General features: G+C 49.3%; 1 protein-coding gene across 50 annotated transcripts in view; it reads left to right on the top strand.

Annotated features, from left to right (window-relative positions):
- Positions 1 to 24,741, top strand: part of SORBS1 (sorbin and SH3 domain containing 1) — a 268,843-nt gene that overhangs the window by 212,177 nt on the left and 31,925 nt on the right. For 36 of the 50 annotated variants that reach the window (XM_077351044.1, XM_077351036.1, XM_077351045.1 and 33 more), the window contains 9 exons: positions 1,822 to 1,851; positions 5,373 to 5,536; positions 8,606 to 8,669; positions 9,422 to 9,496; positions 9,813 to 9,875; positions 12,045 to 12,092; positions 12,724 to 12,853; positions 16,233 to 16,347; positions 23,001 to 23,084. In XM_077351044.1, coding sequence (XP_077207159.1) covers positions 1,822 to 1,851; positions 5,373 to 5,536; positions 8,606 to 8,669; positions 9,422 to 9,496; positions 9,813 to 9,875; positions 12,045 to 12,092; positions 12,724 to 12,853; positions 16,233 to 16,347; positions 23,001 to 23,084 — 773 coding nt within the window. The remainder of the gene's footprint in view (positions 1 to 1,821; positions 1,852 to 5,372; positions 5,537 to 8,605; positions 8,670 to 9,421; positions 9,497 to 9,812; positions 9,876 to 12,044; positions 12,093 to 12,723; positions 12,854 to 16,232; positions 16,348 to 23,000; positions 23,085 to 24,741) is intronic. The other 14 variants (XM_077351032.1, XM_077351057.1, XM_077351064.1 and 11 more) reach the window with 4 other exon arrangements.

Here is a 24,741-nt window from a genome sequence, read left to right as displayed (position 1 = left end):
TGAGGGAATGTGTCCCCCGTTACAACCTAAACTCATTTTTTCAAGAGAGTGAGTGTCCCTGAACATTAGTGTTCATCGCTTCAGCCAACTCTCCCTGTGAACTCTCAGGAGTGATCGTACTTGACAAACAGCTCAGTTCATATTTGCCTTAACGGGAATGAAATTGTGCAGGATAGGTACCTTCGAGAAGGGCAGGGGCTGAAGCTTGTTCGGTAGTCTGTGCAGGTTTAGAGCGAATTGCAGTGAGGGATCCAGAGCGTGTCCCTGGGATGGAAACCTGGGGCTACCTGTGTTTGGAACCCGCCTGTGCTGGTTCCCCTAACAGCCTCCTGTATTCTCTCTGCACCTGGGATTCACAACAAGGTGGCTGAATTGGTTTTGCTTCAGATAGGGAAAGGTGAGAAGGACTCGTTCTGTGGTGGACCAGGTGTGGCCCTGAACCAACGAGGAAACGGCTGCGCTGTCTGGGAGGGGGAAGGGGTCCCAGTCTGAGGCCGTGGTGGTGCCGGGGATGCCCTCTCCTCCCCCTTTTTTTGAGGGGTTCGACTGAAGCAGGGGCTCCTCCCCCCCCCAGGCCATTCTTCCCGAAGGACGAGGCCCGGCTTGCTGGTTCTGGAGAATCCTCCTCATATCCTGCCTCAGTTTCAGTAAGAACAGAGACCAGCCAACAGAATAACTGAGGTGCATATCAGGAGATCCCAGTTTGAATTGTGTCTTAGCATATTATTTTATTTTTATTATAAAACTTCTATTCAGAATTTTAAAATACAACATAATTAAGGACAAAAAAAGAAAAACACAGATTACCAAATAAGAGGAAGGTAAGAGAAAAAGAAGAGTAGAAGAGAGAAATACCACCCTCCCCTATGACAATTACAACTCAAATACAGAAATTTGAAACCACTCTTTTTCCTGTATTTTCATATTTTTCCTTCTTGTTCCTCAAAGCCATTGGCCATCGCGTCATTTGTGTTTGTATCATGCAGAAAGACTGCAAAAGGCTACATATTCTGCAACTGTCTTTTCTTTAAGCCAAGCAATGTTTGGTCATTTCAGCCATCTTTTTCTACCATTTTTCAGTTGTGGGTAGTGACCGTTTCCATTTTTTAGCACATAACAGTCTTGGTGCTATAATGATATACAGGGGAAAAGCTCAGTTCTGTTTTCACATTCGTTTCCCATTAACTCCAAAATGTTTTAGCAAGCCACAGTCTCTCTACCCAAGCCCCTTTCTGTCCTAAGGCAGGGGTAGTCAACCTGTGGTCTTCCAGATGTCCATGGACTACAATTCCCATGAGCCCCGCCAGCATTTTCTGGCAGGGGCTCATGGGAGTTGTAGTCCATGAACATCTGTAGGACCACAGGATGACTACTCCTGTCCTAAGGGATTGCTGAACCCATCATGAACGATATTATATGGCCTGTAACAGATAACACCTGTGAAAAACCTGCCAATTGTATACCAGCTGCTTGGGAAAACTACATGCTTTGGTGTTTATGCCTCCTAAACTGTGTTTGGAAAATGTTTGGGGCTTTTTAAAAAGCTTTTGAGAGTTTTCAAGAGTTAGCTATGCTACTCACTCACTGTTGTTGCTCATTGCTCTTCAAGCTGGTGCAGCTGTTGGGGGTGGGCGGCCTTTGGTGGCAAGACAATCGAAGCAGGATTAAATGGGGGGGGGGTGAAGGACACCTAAGCATTAGTCACTGGGTGTTGCATGTGTTTCCAAGCCTGATATGGTCACTACAAGACTCCAGGGTGTTTATCACGGCCACGCTTGTCTCACACACTTGTTTTGTCTGTTGTTTTTCTCTCTACTGCAGAGCAACAAAAAAGGCTCAGTAGCCTGGCAGGTATGATGCCCAGAATGTTGGCCCCTTTCTCCCATCCTGCTCTGATAGTCGCGGCTGCTGTGTTTTTGCTCCCAGAAGGCACAGTCTTGTGCTCTAGCAGAATGCCTTTAGCAAACCCACTTTGGAAGAGCTACCGCTGAAGGGCTGGAAAGACTGTGGGCCATACAATGACTGTGAGGTTCCAGTCAATATTCCTGATAAGTGGACTTTGTTGAAGAAAATCTCTTTATTTAGGAAAAGGTGAAACAGGACATCTCCAAGTTCTTTGCTAAGACTAAAGCACCGTAGACAAGCTTCTCTATACCTACACATCCCCTTCTGCTCCCCTCATCCCAACTTTGGGCACAAAACGCTCCAGTTCATAACCCCGATCCCTTCCCACAGTGAAACAAAAGTTAGCAGCAGACTCTGCCACTCGACCTGGGCTCCAAGTGATACATCCATCACTAAAAAGTTCAGGTTCATTTTAGCTCATTGAGGGGAGAGATCCAAATGATCCACAATGCCAGAGAATTCTTGCAAAATACCATTTTAATAGCTGCAGCATTAAAAGGGGTGGCCCTGTGTCATGTCTAAAATCCAGCGTCCACCCAGAGACACACTGGGGACAGTCCGAATAACACTCCCAAATTAGGTCATCATCTAATTAACCACTCTATGCAAAGTTAGATGAATATTTATCCAATCAACGTGGACCAGCTTATCTTTTCCTTTAAGTGCCCGGTGCAGGGGGGGTCTTCCCTGTCCAGGCCAGCCTCCAGGGACCCTCCCTCCCTCCCTCCCTCAGGCCAGCTGCCCAGGCACCCTACAGATATCTCAGTCTGTACAAAGTTTACCCTCTATTTCTAATGGTTGACAAGAGGGAAAACCCTGATGTTCACTCCATCACCTGGCCAGGGAGATGACTTGTATCCAAACACCTGGCAGATTTCCAGCCAATGAAATGGCAGAGGCAGAAGACACCATACTTGTACCTCCCCCCCCCCCCCACACACACACACAGACCTTCTGAACTCTTACCCCTCAGACTAACCTAGCCTACTTCAGGCTAAGATACAAAATGGAGTTAAATTGGCCAAGACAAAAGCAAGCGAATACAGGATTTTGACAAGGACGCTGGAGCAGCGTGTCTTTTCTGCCTCTTACAAAGAGCAAAAGGGCAGCGTACTGTTGGTAAGGCCTGCTGGTGCCAAGGCCCTGCTGCCAGCACTGCCAGTCCTGCACAAGAGGCCTCTAGCTCACACACACAGCCTCTGCCCGGCCGATTCCTTGAGAGGGCGTTTTCTTTGGGGCAGAGGCTGTCAGAGTCTTTGGCTGCCCTATGGCCCTGGCAAAACAGTTGTTGTTGTTGTTGGGAGTCCCTGGAGCCAAGGCCTTTGTCCATTCTTTCTCACAGACGGTATTCTCCTCGTGGAAGAGGAAAATGTCACGCGTCTCTACGCAAAACACGGGTCGCCTGTCCCTGCAGCAAGGAAGCCTCTGCATTTTATGACTGCTAGACCTTCCGGGTCTCTTATGGACAGGGCTGGTATTGTTTTTATCATCAGCAGGCCTTCTGTGCTTTTTGAGGACAGTGGGAGAGACAGAAATCCAACAGGAGATGGAGTGACAAGAGCAGCCTCACCTGCTTGTTGGTTTCCTCCAATTGTCAGCCGGCCGCCCCTTCCCAGCCGCCTTCCCCAGCTTTCTGGCTCCCCCACTGGGAGGTACACTTGTTCTTCTTGACTACACTGATATCTCTTTCCTCAACAATTTGACAACAATCTTAGAAAGAAGATGTGGTAAACATAGAAGAATTTGGACATAAACAGTGCATTGCTAAATGAACCTAGCAAATTAATGTCTTCAAGCAAGAGAGAGTCTTTGTGGAGTCCAGGTGACTGCTGCCTACTGCCGTAACAGCTGCAAAGCAGGCATTTCAAGTAGGAAGACTGAGGGGACATTTCAGGGTTCTTCAGCCTTCCATAACAAACTTGAGCAATGAGCACCGAAGCAGCAAAGAGCTGCCAAAGAGGATGCAGGGGCCTCTGGCTCTTCTGGCTTGCCCCTGTCTTGCCCCTTCCCTCCCTTGCTATGGCCTCTGGCTAAGTGGGCTGCAGCTCACAGGAGCTTGCCTGGAAGGAGCCCCGCCTTCAGGGCTGGCACAGCTTCCTGCCAGGGATTGGTCTTTTGGGAGGGCAAAGTGGCTGTCCAGGAGCAGAGCCCAGGGCTCCATTTCTGCCCCATGGATGTGTGGGCCATTGCACATGTATCACGGGGCTGACATCACATGCCACACACGGGCACCTGGGCATATTAGACATTCCAGCACAAAAGTTCTCTCGGGGAGTGATTTCCTTTCTTCCGCAAGAAGCTGCCTTAGACTGACTCAGCCCCCCCCCCCAGCCCATCGACCAGTTGTGTCTGCTCAGACTGCAGCAGCTCTCTGGGGTCTCCAACTGAGGTCCTGGACCCTTTAAGTTGAGACGTTGGGACCACCTGCATGCCAAACAGAGGCTCTTTCATGGAGTCATGGCCCCTCTCCACACAGACACAAACTTTGGGTCTCCCTCCTTTATTAGCAATAAACAGTAGGATGGCTGATTTCCCTTCAGCAGAGGTATTGCATCTTGCTTTTAACAGAGAGAATGGTCTTCTGAGTCTGCAAAGCTCAAAACTCAGCTGCAGAATACCATTTCTCCAGCTCTGTTTTCAAGCTTTTTTTAGCTTCCAGTTTTGAAAAAAGCCCTCAGGTGGTTTCTGTCACACCTTGCCTGTTTCCTGGATAAGTCAGTCAGGAGACCAAGTGTCCCATGGAGGGGAACGATGTGGCGGGAGGTGTGCAATTGCAAACAGCCAACCTTTTCAAGACAGCCACTTCTCAGCCACAGGGTGGATCATGGAGCCAGCCCTCCTTCGGCCTGAATCAGCAAGTAGCTCTGGAGTGGGTCTGCTCTGGGTGTCTCCTTGGGCCACTCCCTGCATGAACTGCTCTCAGTTCTCCATTCAGCTCCGTACCCTTCTGGTTAGCTTTGGGTGTTGCAGTGGTGTGCATGGTTTCAATTAGTATCCCGCTGTCTCTCTCTCTCTCTAGCTGCATGCTGTGATGGCAGAGTTCTCTCTACTTGGCAAACTTTGACGAGGCATGAGAAATGGTCACAGGGGTGCTTGGGATGGGGGCGGGTGCTTCATAGCCCCACCCCAGGGGAGCTCTCACACGTGTGTGTTCCTTGCTGGACCCCTGTGGTCCTTGGGGGACCAGGGCATTGCCTGGCTTATGGCTTCGTAAACACAAGCCTGGTTTGCGGATTCCTAGACCTGCGGTCATATCTCAGGTTTCTTGTGTCGGGCGTAAATGCTGCTACACAAATGGGCTGTTCTCTTCCTCCTCCTCCTCCTCCTCCTGTAAAATTCCTGGCAGATTTAGTAACATTGTAAATGTGGTGACCCTTGGAAAAAGTCAGACTCATCAGCGTTGGCATTGGGTGCTTCTTGATGGCAGGAAAGGTCGTGTTGACAAACACCTATTTCCCTGTTCCCAGAGCCTGTGTCAGAGAGTCCAGTGGCGGATAAAGTGACTCACACTCCTGTCCAAGAGAAACCCAGCCAGAATCATTCTCAGAGTCATAAACTCGCCATGTCAGAGCTGAAGAGTTCACAGCACATGTTGGATTCCTCCGTGGATGACGTGGGCATTCCGCTACGGGTAAGCACATTTCCGGTCGGCTCCGACATTTAAAAATTAGTAATCAGTTTCGGGTCTTTGCAACAGCTAAGGGTTTTCCCGTGCTCTCATTTTCCTTGCTTGTAAGCTCCTGTTTCTCGGCGAAGGTGAGGGGTAGGCTTCTGTTCCCCGTGTGTTTTGCTCTCTCTAGTTGTCAGTTCCAGTCAGTATCACACCAGTTTGTGTCCAGCTTTATCTCCCTGCAGATGTAGACTTCAGGATTTTATGCCAGGCATAAACTGGTGTGCCATTGAATCTACTACCAGAGGGAGCAAAAGACAAGTGGAACAGGAGGAGAAGCAAGGCACTTAAAATCGAGGAAAGGAGAATGCAGAAAAGTCCCTCCTTCATGCTGTGTTGAACACTGCAATAGCTAGGTCATGTAAAATGTTCCAGCATTAAATGCCTCCACATGTTCGAATTTCTCCATTGGAACTGGCATGAAAAGAGACCTCAAGTAATTGTCACTCTGTTCCTCGTGCTGGTTTGTAATGCATACTGAATCCCCAGACATGGAGAGGAGCCAAGCCGCATCTTCCATCTGACCCCTAGTAGCCGAGAAAAACAAGTCCACTTTCTTAGGTAAGAACTCGGAAAGGAACTAGTGAAAACAGGCAGAAATATTCTCTTGGGAGCAGCCGGCCGGCCATTCTTCGAGGTAGCTGAGGTCAGCCCCTGGTAAAAAGGTAGAATGGAGTTACAGAGGCTATGTAGTCAGGTTCATGAAAGTGGGCAAGGCCAGTGCAGGGTGTGGTTAGTGGGCAAGTACATACCTTGAAGCAGCCACTACAAAAGGAGCGGGAGGACAGGTCAGGTGTGAGTCTCTCTAGAATGTGGACCTCGTAACCATGGATGGAAGGAGAAGGCCTGTCTTCGCTGTGGTTTCCGTAGTCTCGCTTGGGTGGCTGCCGGGAGGAAGGACAAACTGGACACAGAGAAGAGAGTGAAGCCACACCCATAGTAGCCACCAGACAATACTCTCCTCTGGATACTTTGTCTGAGCCTCATGCTGTGGGGAGAGAAGGGTTGGGGTGGAGGGCATTGAGTAGCCAGAGAGCCCTTCTGTTTGAAGCTAACCATGAATATGGCTCTCTTCAATGGGGGGGGGGGCACTGCTGCAGACCATTCAGAACTGCCTGCTCAGACTGGCTGGGGCTCTCCAGAATCTCAGGGAGGTCATTCACATATGACCCACTCCCTAGAATCACAGAATCATAGAGTTGAAAGGGACCTCCAGGGTCATCTAGTCCAACCCCCTGCACAATGCAGGAACTCACAACTGCCTGTCCCCCCCCCCCGCCTCCAGTGATCCCAATTTCATGCCTAAATGATTCCCCCTACACACACCAAAAATCTCCAGAATCCAGCCTGGCCTGGAGAGAATTCACCTCCCATCCCACAGTGGTGATCAGTAATTCCCTGGGTATGCAAGGAAGGGCCACAAAAGACAAACATCCCTTCCCACCCGCCCACTCACACTCTGCCTAAGCTCATAACATTCGAATTTCTGTCAGAATAACTATCTAGCCTCTGCATAAAAACTTCCAAAGATGGAGAACCCACCACCTCCTGAGGAAGCCTGTTCCACTGAGAAACCGCTCTGTCAGGAACTTCTTCTAGATGTTTAGCTGAAAATTATTTTGAATTAATTTCAACCCATTGGTTCTTGTCCAACCTTCTGGGGCAAGAGAGAACAACTCTGCTCCATCTTCTCTATGACAGCCCTTCAAGTATTTGAAGATGGTGATCATATCACCACTCAGTCATCTCCTCTCCAGGCTAAACAGACCAAGCTCCCCCAACCTTTCCTCCTACGTCTTGGTCTCCAAACCCCTCACCATCTTTGTTGCCCTCCTCTGGACATGCTCCAGTTTCTCTTCATTTTTCTTCAGTTGTGGTGCCCAAAACTGAGCACAGTACTCCAAGTGAGGTATTACCAGAGCGGAGTATAATCATCTCACGTGATCTGGACACGATACTTCTTTTAATGCAGTCCCAAATCCCATTTGCCTTTTTAGCTTCCAAGTCACGCTGATGACTCAGGTTCAGTGTCTGGTCTACTAAGACCCCCAGATCCTTTTCACACCCACTACTGCCAAGAAAAGTCTCCCCCATCCTATACTGATGCATTTGATTTTTCCAACCTAAAAGAAGAACTTTACATTTATCACTATTGAAATTCATTATATTCATTTTAGCCCAGGTTTCTAGCCTGTCAAGATCATTTTGTATTTGGTTTCATTTGAAGACACTAGATGTCCGTGGACTTTCCCCTACAGTGATGCTAGGCCACAGCTTCCATCCCTCATCACGTGAAATTATTTTGCCTCGTTGAGCACGATTCCCCTCACAAGAGAAAGACTGAGGAGAAGCAGGAATTGAGTAGTTCAGCCCTCTTCCTTTTTACCTTGTCTTGAGTGATTGCGACATTTTAAAAATTCCAATCTAAAACTTGGTTTACATTAACATTCAGAATAAATTTAATACTAATATTTCTGGGGGCGCTGAGCAAATTTGATCATCTGATCTTTGTGCTCTTTGGGCAGCATAGGGGGTGAGGTGGTCTGGTGGATATAGAACATTGAGAGCTTTGGACATAAGGATCAAAACCTTGAACCTGGTTCGATCTCCAATCTAGAGCCAGTGCAACTGGGAGGCCACCGGTGTAAGATGTGCTTTCCATGGGGTCCCAGTAAGGAGCAGCCGCATTTTGGACCAGTTGGAATTTTTGAAGCAGCTTCACAGGCAGGCCTGAGTTGATCAAATTAGAGAAATCGACCCTGGAAGCCACTGCTGCATGGATCGTGGTAGCTAGGTTGGGTGTGGAGAGGTAGGGTTCAAGTTGTCATGCTCGGCAAAGTTGGTGTAATACCTGGCAGGAGACATTCCTGACTTGGACCTCCATTGATGGGGAGGAATTCTATAGGGCTATCAAGAGGAGAATTGAGCTCTTTTCCATCTGTAATGTCATAGGTGTTCTTAAGGTAAGTTTACAATGTCTTCCAGAACGGCAGGTTGACTTTCTTCTGTTTTCATCTCTTTTTGAATTAGAATACAGACCGCTCAAAGGACTGGTATAAGACTATGTTCAAACAGATCCACCGGCTGACCAAAGGTACTATTAACTTGCCTGTGTGTGTGTGCGCGTGTGTGTGCCAGTGGGCTTAGATGGCTATAACTTTGCTTCAGATCATGTTGGAAGTCTGGAAACCCTCAGCAGATGTTGAATACTTGGCAGAACATCAGGTGGTGGCCTGGGTTCACCTAGACTGGGTCTCTGTTGGCCTCGTTCAGGATCCATTTCAACATCCTGCTTTCTCTGGTGATTGGCTGACTCTGCAAAGCCCCTGCAAAACCCCGTCTGCTCCTTCTTGCTGCCCTGTGCTCCCAACAGAGCCTTTCCCATGTGGTCTTGGTTCAGTGAGGGGAGTTGTTTCTTGATCCTCCCCCTCCCCAGCCTTGTAACTGGATGAATGAGATGGTGTCTGTAGACCCTGAAATGGAATGTCTTGAGCATTCCTGTTCCAGCTGAGCCTTAAAAAGAAGGGAGGTTGGGACCCCTGCTCTCCCCTTTTCATGCCACTGGTTTCACTCTTTCCAAAGCCATCTTCATCTCACACTACTTTGCATTCCTCCCGTATGTGGATGACAACACAATGGAGTCCCTAGAGGGGGGAATAGAGAAGTGCCTGCATTGAGGCTGCCACATTCGCCCCCCACAAAGCACAACATGCATGTTCTGGGGTTCACCTTGCTCACACGGAGCTCCCAGTGTGTGGGTAGGAGGGGCTTCCTGCTGGCCTGTCCGCCTGTCCCTTAAACCTTTGCTCTCTGTTCTTTCCCTTCCGACGTGCTTTTTCTGCACAGACCCTCCAGAAGAAAACCCTTATTGCCCTACCTACAAATTCCCTGAACTTCCTGATACCCACCCAGCCCCTGAAGGTACCACAAGCTGAGCCAGTGTCTCTGTTACTTTGCGTTTCTCTTCTGTGTTCAACTAAGCGTGTGCTGTTCTTTTGGGCATGGCTTTCTACTAAGGGGCATTCAGCCCACCCCCCACCCCAGTATGAGGTGTGAAGCGAGAGATGGCGTGCGCATCCTTCCTCACTAAACCATTAATCTCTCTTGAGAGGATGTATTATTGTTCTGACCCAAGCAGGCCATAACACTTAACTGTGCTGGGGCGTCTGGGAAGGGGGGGTGTTTCCACCACTTTAGCGTGGCCACTGTTCAACCCCACTACTTTTCTCTGCTGCAGAAGAAAATCCTTACGCTCCTACCTACCAGTTTCCTGTGTCTACTCCTAGCCCTAAGTCTGAAGGTAATTAGTCCAGGTCGATCAGCTTTCCTGTTTGCACAAGTGCTGCTTTTTTCTCCTTCCTCGTCCTGCTGCGGCCTTCTTAGCTGCCAGGAGCCCTTTGCTTTTCTCCTCCTGACTTTTGCTGCCTGTTAACTGTGGCCTTGAGTGCTAGGCGGCTCCTTCCTCGGCTTTCTTGACCTGCTCTTTCGGCTTCCTTAGACGCCTCCCCCTGACTAATGCTTGGGGACCTGGAACTGCTTGGCTTTGTGTGTGTGATCCAAGGTGCCAAGCTGCGCACCATCGGCGGTGGTTGCGTGCGCATGGAGAGCCCAACCCACCAAGCTTCAGCCTGCATTCAGTGGGACAGAGCTGGCCTGAGAACATCCCCGTTCTCCCTCAGTGGACTGGAAGGCATCCAGGAACAGGTTGTGCCTCCCCCCCCCCCTGCGCCCGCCTTGCTCTGTGGGCAGGGCGCATGTGGGTGGATCCCTTTGCAAAAGCCTCCATTCTCCTGGGGAGGGGCTTGACCCAGAGAGGCCCTGGTCCTGTTCTTCAGACGTGGCATCTCCAGAGTCCAGTCAGGCTGGATCTGTGAGGTTCTGCTAGAGGCCTGAAGCTGCTGGCCTATGGGGAGAAGGCTTTTCCTGCAGTGCCAAGTAAGGCTCCCCTGACGCCTTTTCTGTGTCTCAGGCCGCTGTGCAAGGCGGAGGAGGACTGTGGTCATGAGATGACTGGAAGTCAGGATCCCAGCATTTGAAGCGACTAGTTCAGGGGTAGTCAAACTGCGGCCCTCCACAGGTCCATGGACTACAATTCCCAGGAGCCCCTGCCAGCGTTCGCTGGCAGGGGCTCCTGGGAATTGTAGTCCATGGACCTCTGGAGGGCCGCAGTTTGAGTACCCCTGAACTAGATGGCTCTCTGTTTCTCTGCATCCACTAGGCCAAGCAGCCTTCAGTAGCAGCCTTAACTCCTTAGTGTTTGCCCGCATCCAGCTGGCACCCACAGAGACGCATGGCATGTGGGGCAGGCAGGGGTTTGGTTGTGCACAGTGGCGCAAAGGCATCCGTGTGTCTCTGTGGACCCCCATTTGGCCGTCCCTCTAGGCTTGATCCCGGCAAGCCTGCTGGAAACCCCACAGGGGGAGCAGCTGCTCGGGAGACAGCCGTGGAGACCGTGGGTGGGCGTGAGGAAGTGAGGAAGTGCATTTGAATATGGGAAGCCAGGAGGCATATCCGTGACGTGAGGAAGTATTAGGTGACGGAGCTCAGAGCTGACTTACGGAATTCACCACCACACAGTGTGGCAGTGGATACACTTCATAAGATGACTTTCCAGTGGACAGAGGATTGGTCTGTCAACAAGCAGTCTAGACTAGGGCTGAGCACATTGGCTCAGTCCAGCCGCCTGAGGCCCTAGTCTAGAGTGTTGCCATGGTGCCCTGCTTCTGTACTTCCTGGCTAACTCCCTTTGAAGGCTGACCCTGTGGTGGGCGAGGAAAGGGTGAAGCGTGGCCCCCTCTCCGCCCTGCATGGACCTTGCTCCTTGCCTCCCCCCAGCCTCTTTGAGGGCAACTACACAGCCCCCGTCAATCCAAAATTGCCGCTTAATTATTTGTACCTGGCATCTGATCCCGAATGCGTCTGAAGCCATCTCTTGATTGTGGCTTCCAGTTTTGCTGTGAGCGTGTCCTCCAAGCTACCGTTAACCGGTTTGGATTTGGTAGAAACCCGTGGCTTGCCTTGAAACCAGAAGGGAGGAAGGGGGACGCAGGACTGAGGAGCAGGGAGAGGGCATGTGCCAGCTTGAAAATGGTTTGGCCTACCCTGCCTTTCTCCCCAGTGGGGACCCAAAGCAGCCGGCATCGTTCTCCTCTCCTCCATTTCTTCCTCACAGCAGCCCCGTAAGGTAGATTTCGGTTGTGAGTGTATGGCTGGGCGAAGATCACCCAGCCAGCTTCCGTGACAGAAGGAGAGGGGCCAACCGAGGTCTTCAAGGCACTAGTCGGGCCCTCCAGCACCCTACTTATCTCCCGTCTCCTGCTCTTGTCTTCTGTTACTAAGAGACGTGGTTGCTAAAGGTGGCATCAGAACTGACCCTAGTAATTATGTCAAGACAGAAGGAAAAGTCCTCAGCCGTTTTCTTTGCGTATCAAAACACCCAAAGTGACTGCAAGTTATTTTGTTTTTTCAGATGAAGATTCTGATTCCTATTTTCCACATTACTTCCTTCATGAAGACAGTAAGTAATCAGTGTTTGAACACTCAAAAAGCAATCTTAAATTGCTAAAGATTATGTAACTGTGCAAAAGTTCAGAGGGGCTGCTAAGTGTCAAGAATGACAGTGTTTCCGGAGTGCATAAACCTCAACACTTTTATAACACTGGCTCTTGTTGTTCTGCCTCCAAACTTACTGTGACTGTGAACATATCCTTTTGTATTGTCAGTTTTATGATGACATACGTTCCATATTTATCACACCATGGCTACATAGAGTCCCAGGGTGCTCAGGACAATTTTATATCTCCCTGCTGCTCACAGACACAAATTGTTCCATCACATATAGTGTCGCCAGGTTTTGTGCTGCAGCCATGAAAAGGCGGTGGAAGTCGACTAAAACTTAACAGACCCTGAGAGCATTTAGAACAATTTCCTTTATTTCCATTTAATTCTAATTTATATTTTAGCAGACTCATAGTTTAAGTGTTTAACATAATGCTATTTTAGGAGTAAAACTGTGTTTTAGCCATATTATTTATGTAATTGTGAAATTGTTTTGATTTTGCTGGTCTATGACCGTAATAAAGAATACTACTACTACTACTACTACTACTACTACTACTGTGACTGTGCAAACGCTTGCTCTTTTGCAGCAAGAGTCCCATCTTCTGTGCCGCGTTCCAAAAGTGAGAACTCCACCATTGAGGCCGAGAAGGTGGTCAAGAGATCAGCCACCCTGCCCTTGCCAGCACGGTCCTCCTCTCTGAAATCCAGCCCTGAGAGGTAATGCACTTTTTGAAGAAGTCTCTAGTGCTTCCAGGCATTGCTAGTTTCACCATCATTGTTCTTATTTCTTTTGTTCGAAAAAATTAACCCACTCACTGGTATCAAGAGAGGCCTCACATTGAAATCACAGGATGTCATGATCTGGCTGTAGACCACATTGCTCGGACCCCACCTGGAGTCCTGGGTGCAGTTCTGGAGGCCTCCAGAGACGTGGACAAAATAGAGAGGGGCAGAGGAGGGCAGCCAGGAGGATCTGGGGCCCTAAGAGGAAAGGCTGGGGGACTTGAGAATGTTCAGCCTGGAAAAGAGATGGGGACAGGAATGCTCTCTTTAAGTATCTGCAAAGTTGTCACTTAAGAGGAGGGCAGGGGGCAGTTCTTGTTGGCAGCAGAGGATAGGATCCGTAGTAATGGTTTGAACTAAATATAAAATGGTACCAGCTAGATGTTAGGAAATAAAATTTCAGTCCGAGTAGCTCAGTAGTGGAATGGGCTGCCTCAGGAGGTGGGGAGCTCCCCATCACTGGCCATCTTCAAGCAGCGGCTGGACTGATCCTTCTCCTGGATGCTGGAGGCTGATCCTGCCTTGAGTAGGAGTGGGACTAGATGGGCTGCAGGGCCCCTTCCCACTCTAGGATTCTGTGGGTCTAGTTCAGCCGTGGAATGGGCTGCCTAAGGAGGTGGGGAGCTCCCCCTCACTGGCTGCCTTCAAGCAGCGGCTGGACTGATCCTTCTCCTGGATGCTGGAGGCTGATCCTGCACTGAGCAGAGGGTGGGACTAGATGGCCTGCATACTCTATGAGTCTAGTTCAGCAGTGGAATGGACTGCCTAAGGAGGTGGGGAGCTCCCCCTCACTGGCTGCCTTCAAGCAACGGCTGGACTGATCCTTCTCCTGGATGCTGGAGGCTGATCCTGCACTGAGCCAGGGGTGGGACTAGATGGCCTGCATAGCCCCTTCCCACTCTAGGATTCTAGGAGTCCAGTTCAGCAGTGGAAGGGGCTGCCTCAGGAGGTGGGGAGCTCCCCCTCACTGGCTGTCTTCAAGCAGCGGCTGGACAGATCCTTCTCCTGGATGCTTGAGGCTGATCCTGCATTGAGCAGGGGGTGGGACTAGATGGCCTGCATGGCCCCTTCCCACTCTGGGATTCTGTGAGTCTAGTTCAGCAGGGGAAGGGGCTGCCTGAGGAGGTGGGGAGCTCCCCCTCACTGGTGGTCTTCAAGCAGAGGCTGGGCAGATCCTTCTCCTGGATGCTGGAGGCTGATCCCGCATTGAGCAGGGGGTGGGACTAGATGGCCTTCATGGCCCCTTCCTACTCTGGGATTCTATGATTTACTCGTATTGCCTGTCTGGGACCAACGGCAGAGCCAGTGGATTATAGCTGGAGTGGCTTGTTTGTCTCCATTATTTTCACCCATTATTCTCAGGCATCTACAAATGCAGAAGGTCTAGGCACAATTACTGGGGAACGTCCCATTGATTTAAATGGAAGTTATATCCAAGTAAGCCTGCTTAGTGTGCCAGCTCCATCACAGATGATGATGATGATGATGATGATGATGATGATATTTCGATTTCTAGCCCACCATTCCCAATGGCTCGTGGTGGGTTACAACATATATAAAAACCCCAGTAAAATGCCGCAATAAAATTCCCCAAACTACAACAATTCCCAAGATGTCCAGAAGCGGCGGACTAAATGTAACTATAAGACTAAATATAAATGCAAGATTGCCTTTTTCTTCCTCGCAACAGCCCTCTCGGGTGTCATGAATTGCTTAGGTTTTAAATAACCAGCATCCTGGGCAGTGCCTCAGAGCTATGGCAGCCAATATTGGACAGATCACCTTGTTTAATTTATATATATTTATTGTATTCCATCCTATTTCTGCAGACTCAGGGCAGATCGCAACCTAGGTAAAATTATTTATTTTTTAATTTGGATTTACAAACCGCCCTCTCTGCCTGAACAGATCACAATATATGTCCAACAGTACAATTGAAATCGCAGTTTAACAATTTTAAAATCAATTCCCAAATATTCTGCCATTGGATGCAAAGACCAAACCCCAGGTGAGGTGGGCTCCAACACACAGGAGGGAGGCCAATTAGATTGTGATGTTTTTACTGGCCTTGGCTGTAGGCTTGGTGGAAGAGCTCTGTCTTGCAGGCTCTGTGGAGCTCAGGGCCTTGATCTTATCTCTGGGACCAGGAACCATAAGTCTGTTGGTGTTGACTGAGTGCAAAGCTCTTTGGGGGATGCATCAGAGAAGTAGGTACACAAGTTCTGTTGGTACACAAGGTCTGGGCCACTCTTGGCCTTGAAGGTTAAAACCAGCCTGTTAAACTTGACGTGGAATACAATTGACAACTCGTGCAGTTCCCGGAAGACAGGATGGATATGAGGCCTCTAAGGAGCCCTGGTCAGAACATGGGCTGCTGCATTTTGCAAATTGCAGTTTCCAGGTCATGGACAGGGGGAGGCCCTTTGAGAGTGAGCAACAGAAGTTACATATAAATTCTAAAAATACAGAAATAGAAAATTAGGTTAATCCTAGAATCATAGAATCATAGAGTTGGAAGGGGCCACACAGGCCATCTAGTCCAACCCCCTGCTCAACGCAGGATCAGCCCAATTAAATTTAAATTAAGACTTAAAGCATCATAAAATTAGAATACTAATATTGCCCATGATAATTTGTTTATCATATATGGGGAAAGGGGGAGGGGGTTCATCATAACACAGCCCTCCTTGTGGGGGGGTATAGTTTGGCAGGTACAGACAGAGAGACTGAGAGAAGGATTAATGTTATTATAGGCCTGGCAGGACAACTCTGTGGAACTATCTAAGGCCTCACAGGGCTCTGATGTTGTTTGGCCAGTTGGATCTCCTGGGTCCTGGGGATCTTGAGCAGGTTGTGGTCACTGGACCTTAACCTCCTTTGGGGGACATTGTGAGAAAGGAGGTCTTGGAGATACAAAAGTTCTAGACCAGGGGTAGTCAAACTGCAGCCCTCCAGATGTCCGTGGACTACAATTCCCATGAATTCGCTGGCAGAGGCTCATGGGAATTGTAGTCCATGGACATTTGGAGGGACGCAGTTTGACTACCCCTGGTCTAAATGGTTTAGGGCTTTAAAGGGTTGGTCTGTAGTAGAACAGCTTGATTCAAGTCCAGAAGCTCTGAGATTCCAATGAGATTTGGGGATATCAGCTTTAGACAGTCAAAGTTCTAACTTTCAGAAACTTGTATCTGATGACGCGAGCTTTTATCTGTTGGGGTCTAAGGTGCCTTTGGAATTTAGACTAGACCACCTTCTCCTGCAGCAGGAAAGAGTTAGTTTCCATGATAGCAATGAACTGGGTTATCTTTGACAGGAATGACTGGGAGCCTCCGGACAAAAAGGTGGACACACGGAAATACCGGGCCGAACCCAGAAGTATCTACGAATACCAGCCAGGAAGGTCCTCGGTTCTGAACAACGAGAAACTGGTAATATGGATTTTATCTCATGTGGCTTGTGCCCCCCCCCTTCTCCTATGCTGCTGGCTTGCTTTAATGGGGTGTGATTTCACATTAGTGTACTCTGGAATTTCTGTTTCAGTTATGTTTTAACATCTTAATATCCCCGGTCTGGTGAAAACAGCTGTCAAACAGCTAAAACGTCTTTCCCCTTGTGGACGCTCTGTGTGTTGAGTGTGGGTCTCTTGCCTAACGTGTAAATCTCTGTTTGGAGGAGGAGGGTGGGGGGTGGGCCGGAATAATTTCCGAACGCCAGGCTAGAGGCAGCTGCAAAATGGCCGACTGTCTGGCTTCAGAACCCTTCAGTTTTCTAAGTCCAAGAAGAGCAGGAAGCTTCAACTTTGGTCTTTCTGTGAACTCCGCTGCCCTGTGGTGATTGTCTGGTGCCACGGAGGGACTTGAGAAAGGGTTGTCCTTTCTGGGTGGAGCCACATAAGACAGGGCGGCATCACCTTCCACATAGCAGAGTCCCTGTGTTACATTCAGAAGGTCTCTGTCCTGTCCCTAGCTCAGTCCCTGGCACCTCTGGGCACACCGAAGCTGGGTGCCTGAGCCATTCTGAGCAACCCACAGGAAGCCGTGCCTTAAGAAGGCTCCTTGGGTTGTAAACTTTGTTTATAAACTACCCATCCTATTCTTTAGAAAGATGGCTGCATAACCAAAGAATGTGTGAGCATGTGTGTAAATTTAAAATGAGAAAAGGGGGGGGGGGTGGAGAGGGACAGTTGCTGAGTGGCATGCAGGAAGTCCCAGGTTCAATCCCTGTCATCTCCAGGTGGAAGGTGATGTGAAGGATCTTTCCCTGAGGCCTTGGAGAGTTCCTGCAAGTCCAAGTAGACAGTATTGATCTTGGTGGACCCATGGTCCGTTTCAGGAGAAGGCAGCTTGATGTGTGGGATGTTGGACTTCCCTTCTGCCTTCACTTCCCCAAGAAATGGCTCCTCTTAAGCGGCTCTTCGCTCTGGACTTCTTATTAGTAGAAATAGTCCAACGGGGAGGAAAATGTCTTGGAAGAAGCTATTAACAGCAGAGAAATCCAGGGGATCATAGAATCATAGAGTTGAAAGGGGCCATGCAGCCATCTGAGCCCCTGCTCAGTGCAGGATCAGCCTCAAGCATCCAGGAGAAGGATCTGTCCAGCCACTGCTTGGAGATGGCCAGTGAGGGGGAGCTCCCCACCTCCTTAGGCAGCCCCTTCCACTGCTGAACTAGACTCCTAGAATCCTAGAGTGGGAAGGGGCCCTCCAGGCCATCTAGTCCAACCCCCTGCTCAGTGCAGGATCAGCCTCAAACATCTAGGAGAAGGATCTGTCCAGCCGCTGCTTGAAGAGGGCCAGTGAGGGGGAGCTCCCCACGTCCTCAGGCAGCCCCTTCCCCTGCTGAACTAGACTCCTAGAATCCTAGAGTGGGAAGGGGCCATCCAGGCCATCTAGTCCCACCCCCCGCTCAGTGCAGGATCAGCCTCAATGATCCAGGAGAAGGATCTGTCCAGCCGCTGCTTGAAGAGGGCCAGTGAGTGGGAGCTCCCCACCTCCTGAGGCAGCCCCTTCCCCTGCTGAACTAGACTCCTAGAATCCTAGAGTGGGAAGGGGCCATCCAGGCCATCTAGTCCAACCCCCTGCTCAGTGCAGGATCAGCCTCAAGCATCCAGGAGAAGGACCTGTCCAGCCGCTGCTTGAATAGGGCCAGTGAGGGGGTGATCACCACTCCATACGCAACCAATTCCACTGCTGAACTACTCAGACTGGGACAGTTTTTTTCCCTGATATCTAACCGGCACTGTTCTACACATAGTTTAAGCCCACTACTCCAGGTCTTGCCCTCTGTTGCCCACAGGAACCTTTCTCCGCCCTCCTCCAAGTGACCACTTTTCAGATCCTTAAAGAGAGCCATTGTGTCCCCTCTCAGCCTCCTCTTCTCCAGGCTGGACATGCCCAGGTCCCTCAGCCCTTCCTCAGAGAGCTTGGTCCCCAGGCCTCGTCACTCTCCTCTGCACCCTCTCTTGTCCACCTCTTTTTTGAAATGAAGCCTCCAGAACTGCACAGGTGGGGTCTGACCAGTGCCATATATACAGTGGGACTAGGACATCTTGTGATGTTGATGGGCTGCCTCTGCTGATACTGCATTCACCTTGTTTACCACCACGGTCCCACATCCCGACGTTGTTCTTGAAGTGGCCCCTCAGGCTGTAATGAAGAAGATCCATAAATTGGTCATCTGTACAGTGTTGTGGTGCAGTGTTAGAACAGCTGCTTGGCCTCCAGAAGATCCCAAGTTCAATCCCTGGCATCTCCAATGGAAAGGAACATGTTGTAAGCGATGTGAGAGACCTCCACGATGGGGAGATCCTGCCAGAGTGGACCAGGGGCCTTTTAAGCCGGTGGGCCCCTTTGGAGTTTTGACAGAGTGTGGTGGGTGCAACCACACATAGACAGCTGTGGGAAGTGGATCCTTACACACGCTCAGAGGAAGTCCAAGTGCAGAGGAGAAGAGGGGTAATTTAAAAAATACACTGGGAATGTAGAGTAATATCAACACTGGTTGGCAGCTGCTGCTGAAGTAACATTTTCTTCATCTGCACAGGCCATCCTATTGGCCTCCAGTGGCCAATCAGAAGCTGTGCTGAGCAAGAGCCCCACTGGTTGGCTGCAGGGGACCCCTGGAGCAGGCAGTACTGAGCTTGACGGACCGACAGTCTGATTCAGCGTCAGGGAGTGTTGGGGGTTTTGCTAGACCAGGTTTTTCTTGCTGGAGAATGTCATGGATCATCACCATGCAGAAAGGAAAAGCAGCTACTTCTTCATTTTGTGGCATTACAGAGAACCACTTTTGATTACAGATCTTTTGGGGTTAGGAAGGTGTCAAGCCTTTGTTGACCACAGAAAAAAGGGGAGCTGGAACAGACTTGAAGGAAAGATAGACAAGCTTTTGAAATCCTGCAAGGGAGATCTTTGTTTTACGAGTCTTGGCATTAGGAGATGTGTTATATCCAAATAGTACACTTTCTTCACTTCAAATCATCTTTTTTTATTCATATGGCAAAAATTAAGATGTATCTCCAAAGGCAGCACAAGGCAGTTTGCTGCTCCCCTTCTCTCAAAAATTGGGCACATTTGTAGTGCTGCTTGCAGAAAGCTTAGGGCTCTTGTTCTTTTAAATTCCACAAATAGGCCTATTTTCGCAGTTTTGTATGTGAAGTTATAAAAGATTATTGTTGCAACGTCGGTTTGGTAGAATAATAAGCTGTGCGCTCTGCATCTCTGCAGATCATGGCCTTGGTTGGGTTATGGTAGATTGATCTCAGTAGCTTCCTGGCCTGTGTGGGGACTGGCTTGCCTTCTTCTTGAATTAGGATTCTATCCCTGCCTATATTTGCTACCAGAGGGGATAATTATCTCTAGAGCATTTTTCTCCCTTGAGGTGGTGAATCTTTTAATCCATTCAGACATGTTGAAATTGTCCTTCCTGATTAGTTTTGCCTGCCCCTCCTGGCGACTGGCGGGGGATGAAGGGGGACTTACCAAGAGCGGAAGGAAAGCTCAGGCTACATCACTGGTGACGTGACAACTTCACTTCCAGTATGTACCAGAAGTGACATCATCACATTGTGCCATCATGGTGACACTCTGGTGTTTGGGCAAAAACTCTATGGTGAAAATTATTCCTATCAGAGTTTTTGCCCAAATACCAGGGTGTGCCCATGATGTTTCTGTGATGACATCACATGTTTCTGTGATGATGCTAGACATCACAGGTGACATGGCTTGGGCTTCTCTCTTATTCCTGCTAAGTCCCTCCACCGGCCAGCTGTGTGGGGTCTGGAGGCAGGTGATCTGGGTTGGGGGGGAGGTTGACAGCCCTATTCCTGATATTTCATTCTGGGATAAAAATCCTGTATGTCCAGATGGTATGTAAGAGTGTGTGTGTGCTTGTCTGTGTGTTTGTGAATAGACATCCCTATCAATTCAGTCTTGGTTTTACCAAACAGAAGCTTTATGTGTCCTGAGTCAAATGTTAGAGGACTTCTTCTGCTGACCTCAAATGGCTCTGGTGATTCTTAGGGTGAATACAGAGTTATTTTATTTGTATTCATTTGGTGATTTCTAGCTCATCCTTCTTGCTGACACTCAAGGTGGATTTCATAGCATAATTCAGTGAGTGCTGCAAGAGGGTTGTGGGAAACCTGAAAACGTATTTTGAAAGTCTAGTGAATGTTGCTTCAGCGGATAGCTACGTCAATCTTCAGTCAAACAGCTAGTCCAGGAGTGCTTAGTGTAAAGCTGTCATAAAAGTTCACTAAAAATAAAGGCTTGACCCGTTTAAGTACATTAAACACCATTTATTCCTTGCACAGTGATTCTGTATTTTCACTGTCATTCAGTGCTTCTGGGTGGCGGTTCTGTTTGTGTCCTGTCTTGTTTCTTCATCAGCAATTTTTACAGAATGCTCTGAGTTAGCATAGAGAGAGAAGAAAAAAGAAATGCCAACCATGTATACAAGACAAGTCACTGTTTATGTTCCTTGATTGCTAGTAAGCTGAACTTTGCACAGAAGTGTTAGAGAAAATGAGAGAAGCCCTCTGTGAGTATTTGATATGTGCGTCTGCTAGTACATGCATAGACGGGTGCAAGATTACACCGTGTGAGTCTACACAGTTTGCTGTTTCGTAGGCCCAGGAATACTTGAACAAGCAAGATCCCGTGTTCATAAAGATCCCACAAAAATGTGTGCCTCAGTATATCTGCAAGACTTCCTTTTTCTGTTTGCTTCAGCAGACTAACAAACTACCCCCTTTGGAATCTCTTTTTGTGTTTTGTTACTTGTGTCTGAACACTTCGCATTGACTTGTGCCTTGAATTTGGTGATCTAGCAAAGCTCAGTGTGTCCGTAGCATGCGGCAGCTGGCCCTCTCCGACTGTGTCCTTTTCAGTTGAGAATTCTACCCTTCCTTCTGTTTGCTGTTTGATGGAGCAGGGTTTCTCACATATCCATGTGCTGTTAAAGATGCTGTCTTCTGTGGGGGACGTGTGGGGCTGGGAGGAGGGCAGGGAAGATCTAAGCAGAACCTTTAGCCTGCAGCTTCTTGGAGAACGGCATTCTGAAACTGGAGAGCTGTCCGTCTTGAAGGCTCGAGCGAAATGACTAGACTATGGTCATTTCTGTTCAAAGAACACACGTCTGCCATTGTTTGGCTACACATTCTGCATTTCACAAAGCCCAGAAGGGATTTCATTTCCATAACTATGTCCAGTGGGGCTGTTGCCATTAGAGAAGAAGAGGGTCTTGCACCGATTCAATGCATTCTTGCTGCCTGCTGCTTCTCCTGCCGCCACTAGTGCTGCCGCTGACCATCTGCTGCATCACGAGGAGCAGAACGGGAAGACACCCAGAGTGAGGCTGGGCCAGAACTATGGCTGCAGAGATCAGTTCCCCTGGAGAAAGTGGCAGCTTCCGGGGTTAGACTCTAAACTGAGTTCTCTCTGCTTCTCAAATTACACCCCCAATCTCCAGGGGCTTCCCAACCAGGAGATGGCAGCCCTATGCAAGCCCAGCAGCAGAGATTAAAAGGGTGCCTTTAGGTTCTCCACTGAGATGAGGGCTCTCTCTGTGCACATTTGCTCTGTGCAGAATGCTCACTGTATCCTCCTTCCTCAAAAATCCCCCTGGTATTTATGCTACTATTTGTCTTCTAGATCCTGAATTATTCATGCAAAAAGCTTTCTGAGGCCTGAATCAGTGGCTTCGGAAAGTGGGAGAGGTTTTACAGTAAACTGGGAGTGTGCACAGGAGGGAGACACCTTGTAGCTGTCCGTTTCAGGGGGTCACCATGTTGGTCTTCAGGGGAACAGGTAAATTCAAGTCCAGGAGCGCTTTAAGAGAACATCAAGATTTTCAAGGTCTAAGCCAGGGGCATTCGCTGGCAGGGGCTCCTGGAATTTGTAGTTCATGGACATCTGGAGGGCCGCAGTTTGACTACCCCTGGTCTAAGCAGTTGGGAGTAGGATTGTGCGCCACGTCATCCAAATCGGCCGCTCCGGGCTGCCGCAGCCAGTGCCTCACCGCTGGGGGGGAGGGGGAGGTGCGCAACTGTGCACCCTCCCCCCCCCCGCAGTGGGGCGCTGGCTGCGGCGGCCCGGAGCGGCCGATTTGGATGACGCGGTGGAGAACCCTAGTTGGGAATCTTCCTTGTATCTAATGATGGGAGCGTCGACTCTTGGACGCTCACATCCGGAATCTCTGTTGGGCAGCCGCAGTGCTGTTGGACTCAAATCTAGCTCTTTATTGCTGTTGGAAAGAGGTGGTCCCCCAGCACATAAAGAGTTGAAAGGACCTCTCACTGCCCCAGAATAGCCTTGATGTCAGTCCACTGGAAAGATCAAGGAAATAGAACTTTGGAAAAGCCTTCTCGGCCCTCTAAAATTCTGTGTCTCCATCTGCGGCATTGAAACCGAGTTTTCCAAACAGCCGTTCTCACTCAGGCTGCTCTCCGAATGCTGATGAGGCCTTGGGCGGGGGGGGGGGGGGGATGCAGAATGCAGCATCTTTAACAGTCCTTTCCTATGTATTCTTTGCATAATGTTGTCCTTCTCTTTCTTCCATTCCTGTCCCGCCACTTCCTTTAGACTCTGGATATAAGCTCAGAAGAGGTAGATTTAAAGAATGAGCCTTGGTATAAATTCTTTTCGGAATTGGAGTTTGGGAAGCCGGTAAGTTTGGTAGCCACAATCCTCAACAAATAAGCCTTCCTCAACTTGCACACTTGGCTGTGCCCCTTTCCCTTTTCTGAATAAATGGCTGTGATCCTAAGACAGGACAGTGAAGCCTTGTCAGCACTTTTCTTAAAGGCGGGGGAGAAGGGTTTGGTTTGGGCATCAAGCCCCTGATATGGGGCTAGTGTTTCATGGCCACTTGTAGCTGATGACCACTGCCGTTCATTGAAAACCAGTGAAGACCATTCCAGCTGGGCAGCCATGTCGATCTGCAATAGAAGACAAGATTCAAGTCTAGCAGCGCCTGAAAAGTGTCCAGGAGAGGAGCTTTAGGGAGTCCCGCACAGATAACTCAGAAGCTTCTACCCTGGAAATCATGTTAGGGTCAGGAGCTACTGGGCTTGAATCTTGCCTTTGGCCAGTGAGGAAATTCTGTGGAGTTGTTGCTTTTTAAAACTCGGTTTGCTCTTTTATGAAACAAAAATCTTGTTTCCAAGACTTTCTAAATTCCCCCACCCCACCCCACCCCTGGGAACAAAGATGGCTGCAGTTACCTGTCATACTGAGGAACATTGAGACCCAGCTCACTTCTACAGCCCTCGTTCCTACTGAGGAATCCCAGTCCGCCCCCCTCATTGGCCCGGCCTCCCTCTCCTGCAGGAACGCTCCTTAGGGGAGTCATGCCTTAATTCCACACTTGGATTCCCCCCAGCAGAGTGACTTGAAGGATGCCTCTCGTGGCTCCAGCATTCAGAGTCCTGCACATTCTGTATGGGGGATGGCACTGAAAGGCTGATTCCATTGCAATGCTTTATCAAGTTCAAATTTCAAAAAACTTCAGTGGCATAGTAACAATAATCCAAGTACATAATAAGAATAAGAGCTGGTTCTTATATGCCTCTTTTCTCCCCCCGAAGGAGTCTCAAAGCGGCTTACCATCGCCTTCCCTTTCCTCTCCCCACAACAGACACCCTGTGAGGTGGGTGAGGCTGAGAGAGCCCTGAGATTACTGCTCGGTCAGAACAGCTTTATCAGGGCTGTGACTAGTCAAAAGGTCACCCAGCTGGCTGCATGTGGAGGAGGAGTGGGGAATCAAGCCCGGCTCGCCAGATTAGAAGTCCGCACTCCTAACCACTATACCAAGTTGGCTCTCTGATAATAATCAGACATATTCAGACTATGCAGACTGTGCCAACATGAAGCTGAGCCCTAAGGTTTCTCCTAGGTAGGGGGTGAGGTCCAGTGCCCCGTGCCCTGTGCCCTGTAGTGCCCGTGAGGGCAGGGCTATGGAGGCAGAAGAAGCCTGAAGGAACGTTGAGCTCTGTACAAGCTGGCAGCCCCTGCTGGGATTAAAGCCCTGGCAGCTGGCACAGAGCATGACAGGTACGTGACCCCCAGGAGCCAGTTCCCGGGCAGAATGTCCTGGCAGATACGCAGGGCAAACCCCTGTTGTTGCTTTCACACAGGCTGAGTAAAGCTCTCCCGGTCCACTTGGTTGATTTCTTTTTTTAATTTGTATGCCGCCCTCCCAGCTAGCCAGCTCGGGACGGTGCACTTCATTTACAACACATAATAATAGAATCAAATTTAGTTAAAACTATTTAAAATTCAGAGTAAAATAAATAAAATTTAAAAACCAGTCAGCACACAGAGA

The sequence above is a fragment of the Paroedura picta genome, chromosome 8 (assembly GCF_049243985.1).
Source record: "Paroedura picta isolate Pp20150507F chromosome 8, Ppicta_v3.0, whole genome shotgun sequence".
In the NCBI taxonomy this organism is placed as follows: Eukaryota; Metazoa; Chordata; class Lepidosauria; order Squamata; family Gekkonidae; genus Paroedura; species Paroedura picta.
This window is presented reverse-complemented; position numbering and strand designations above follow the sequence as displayed.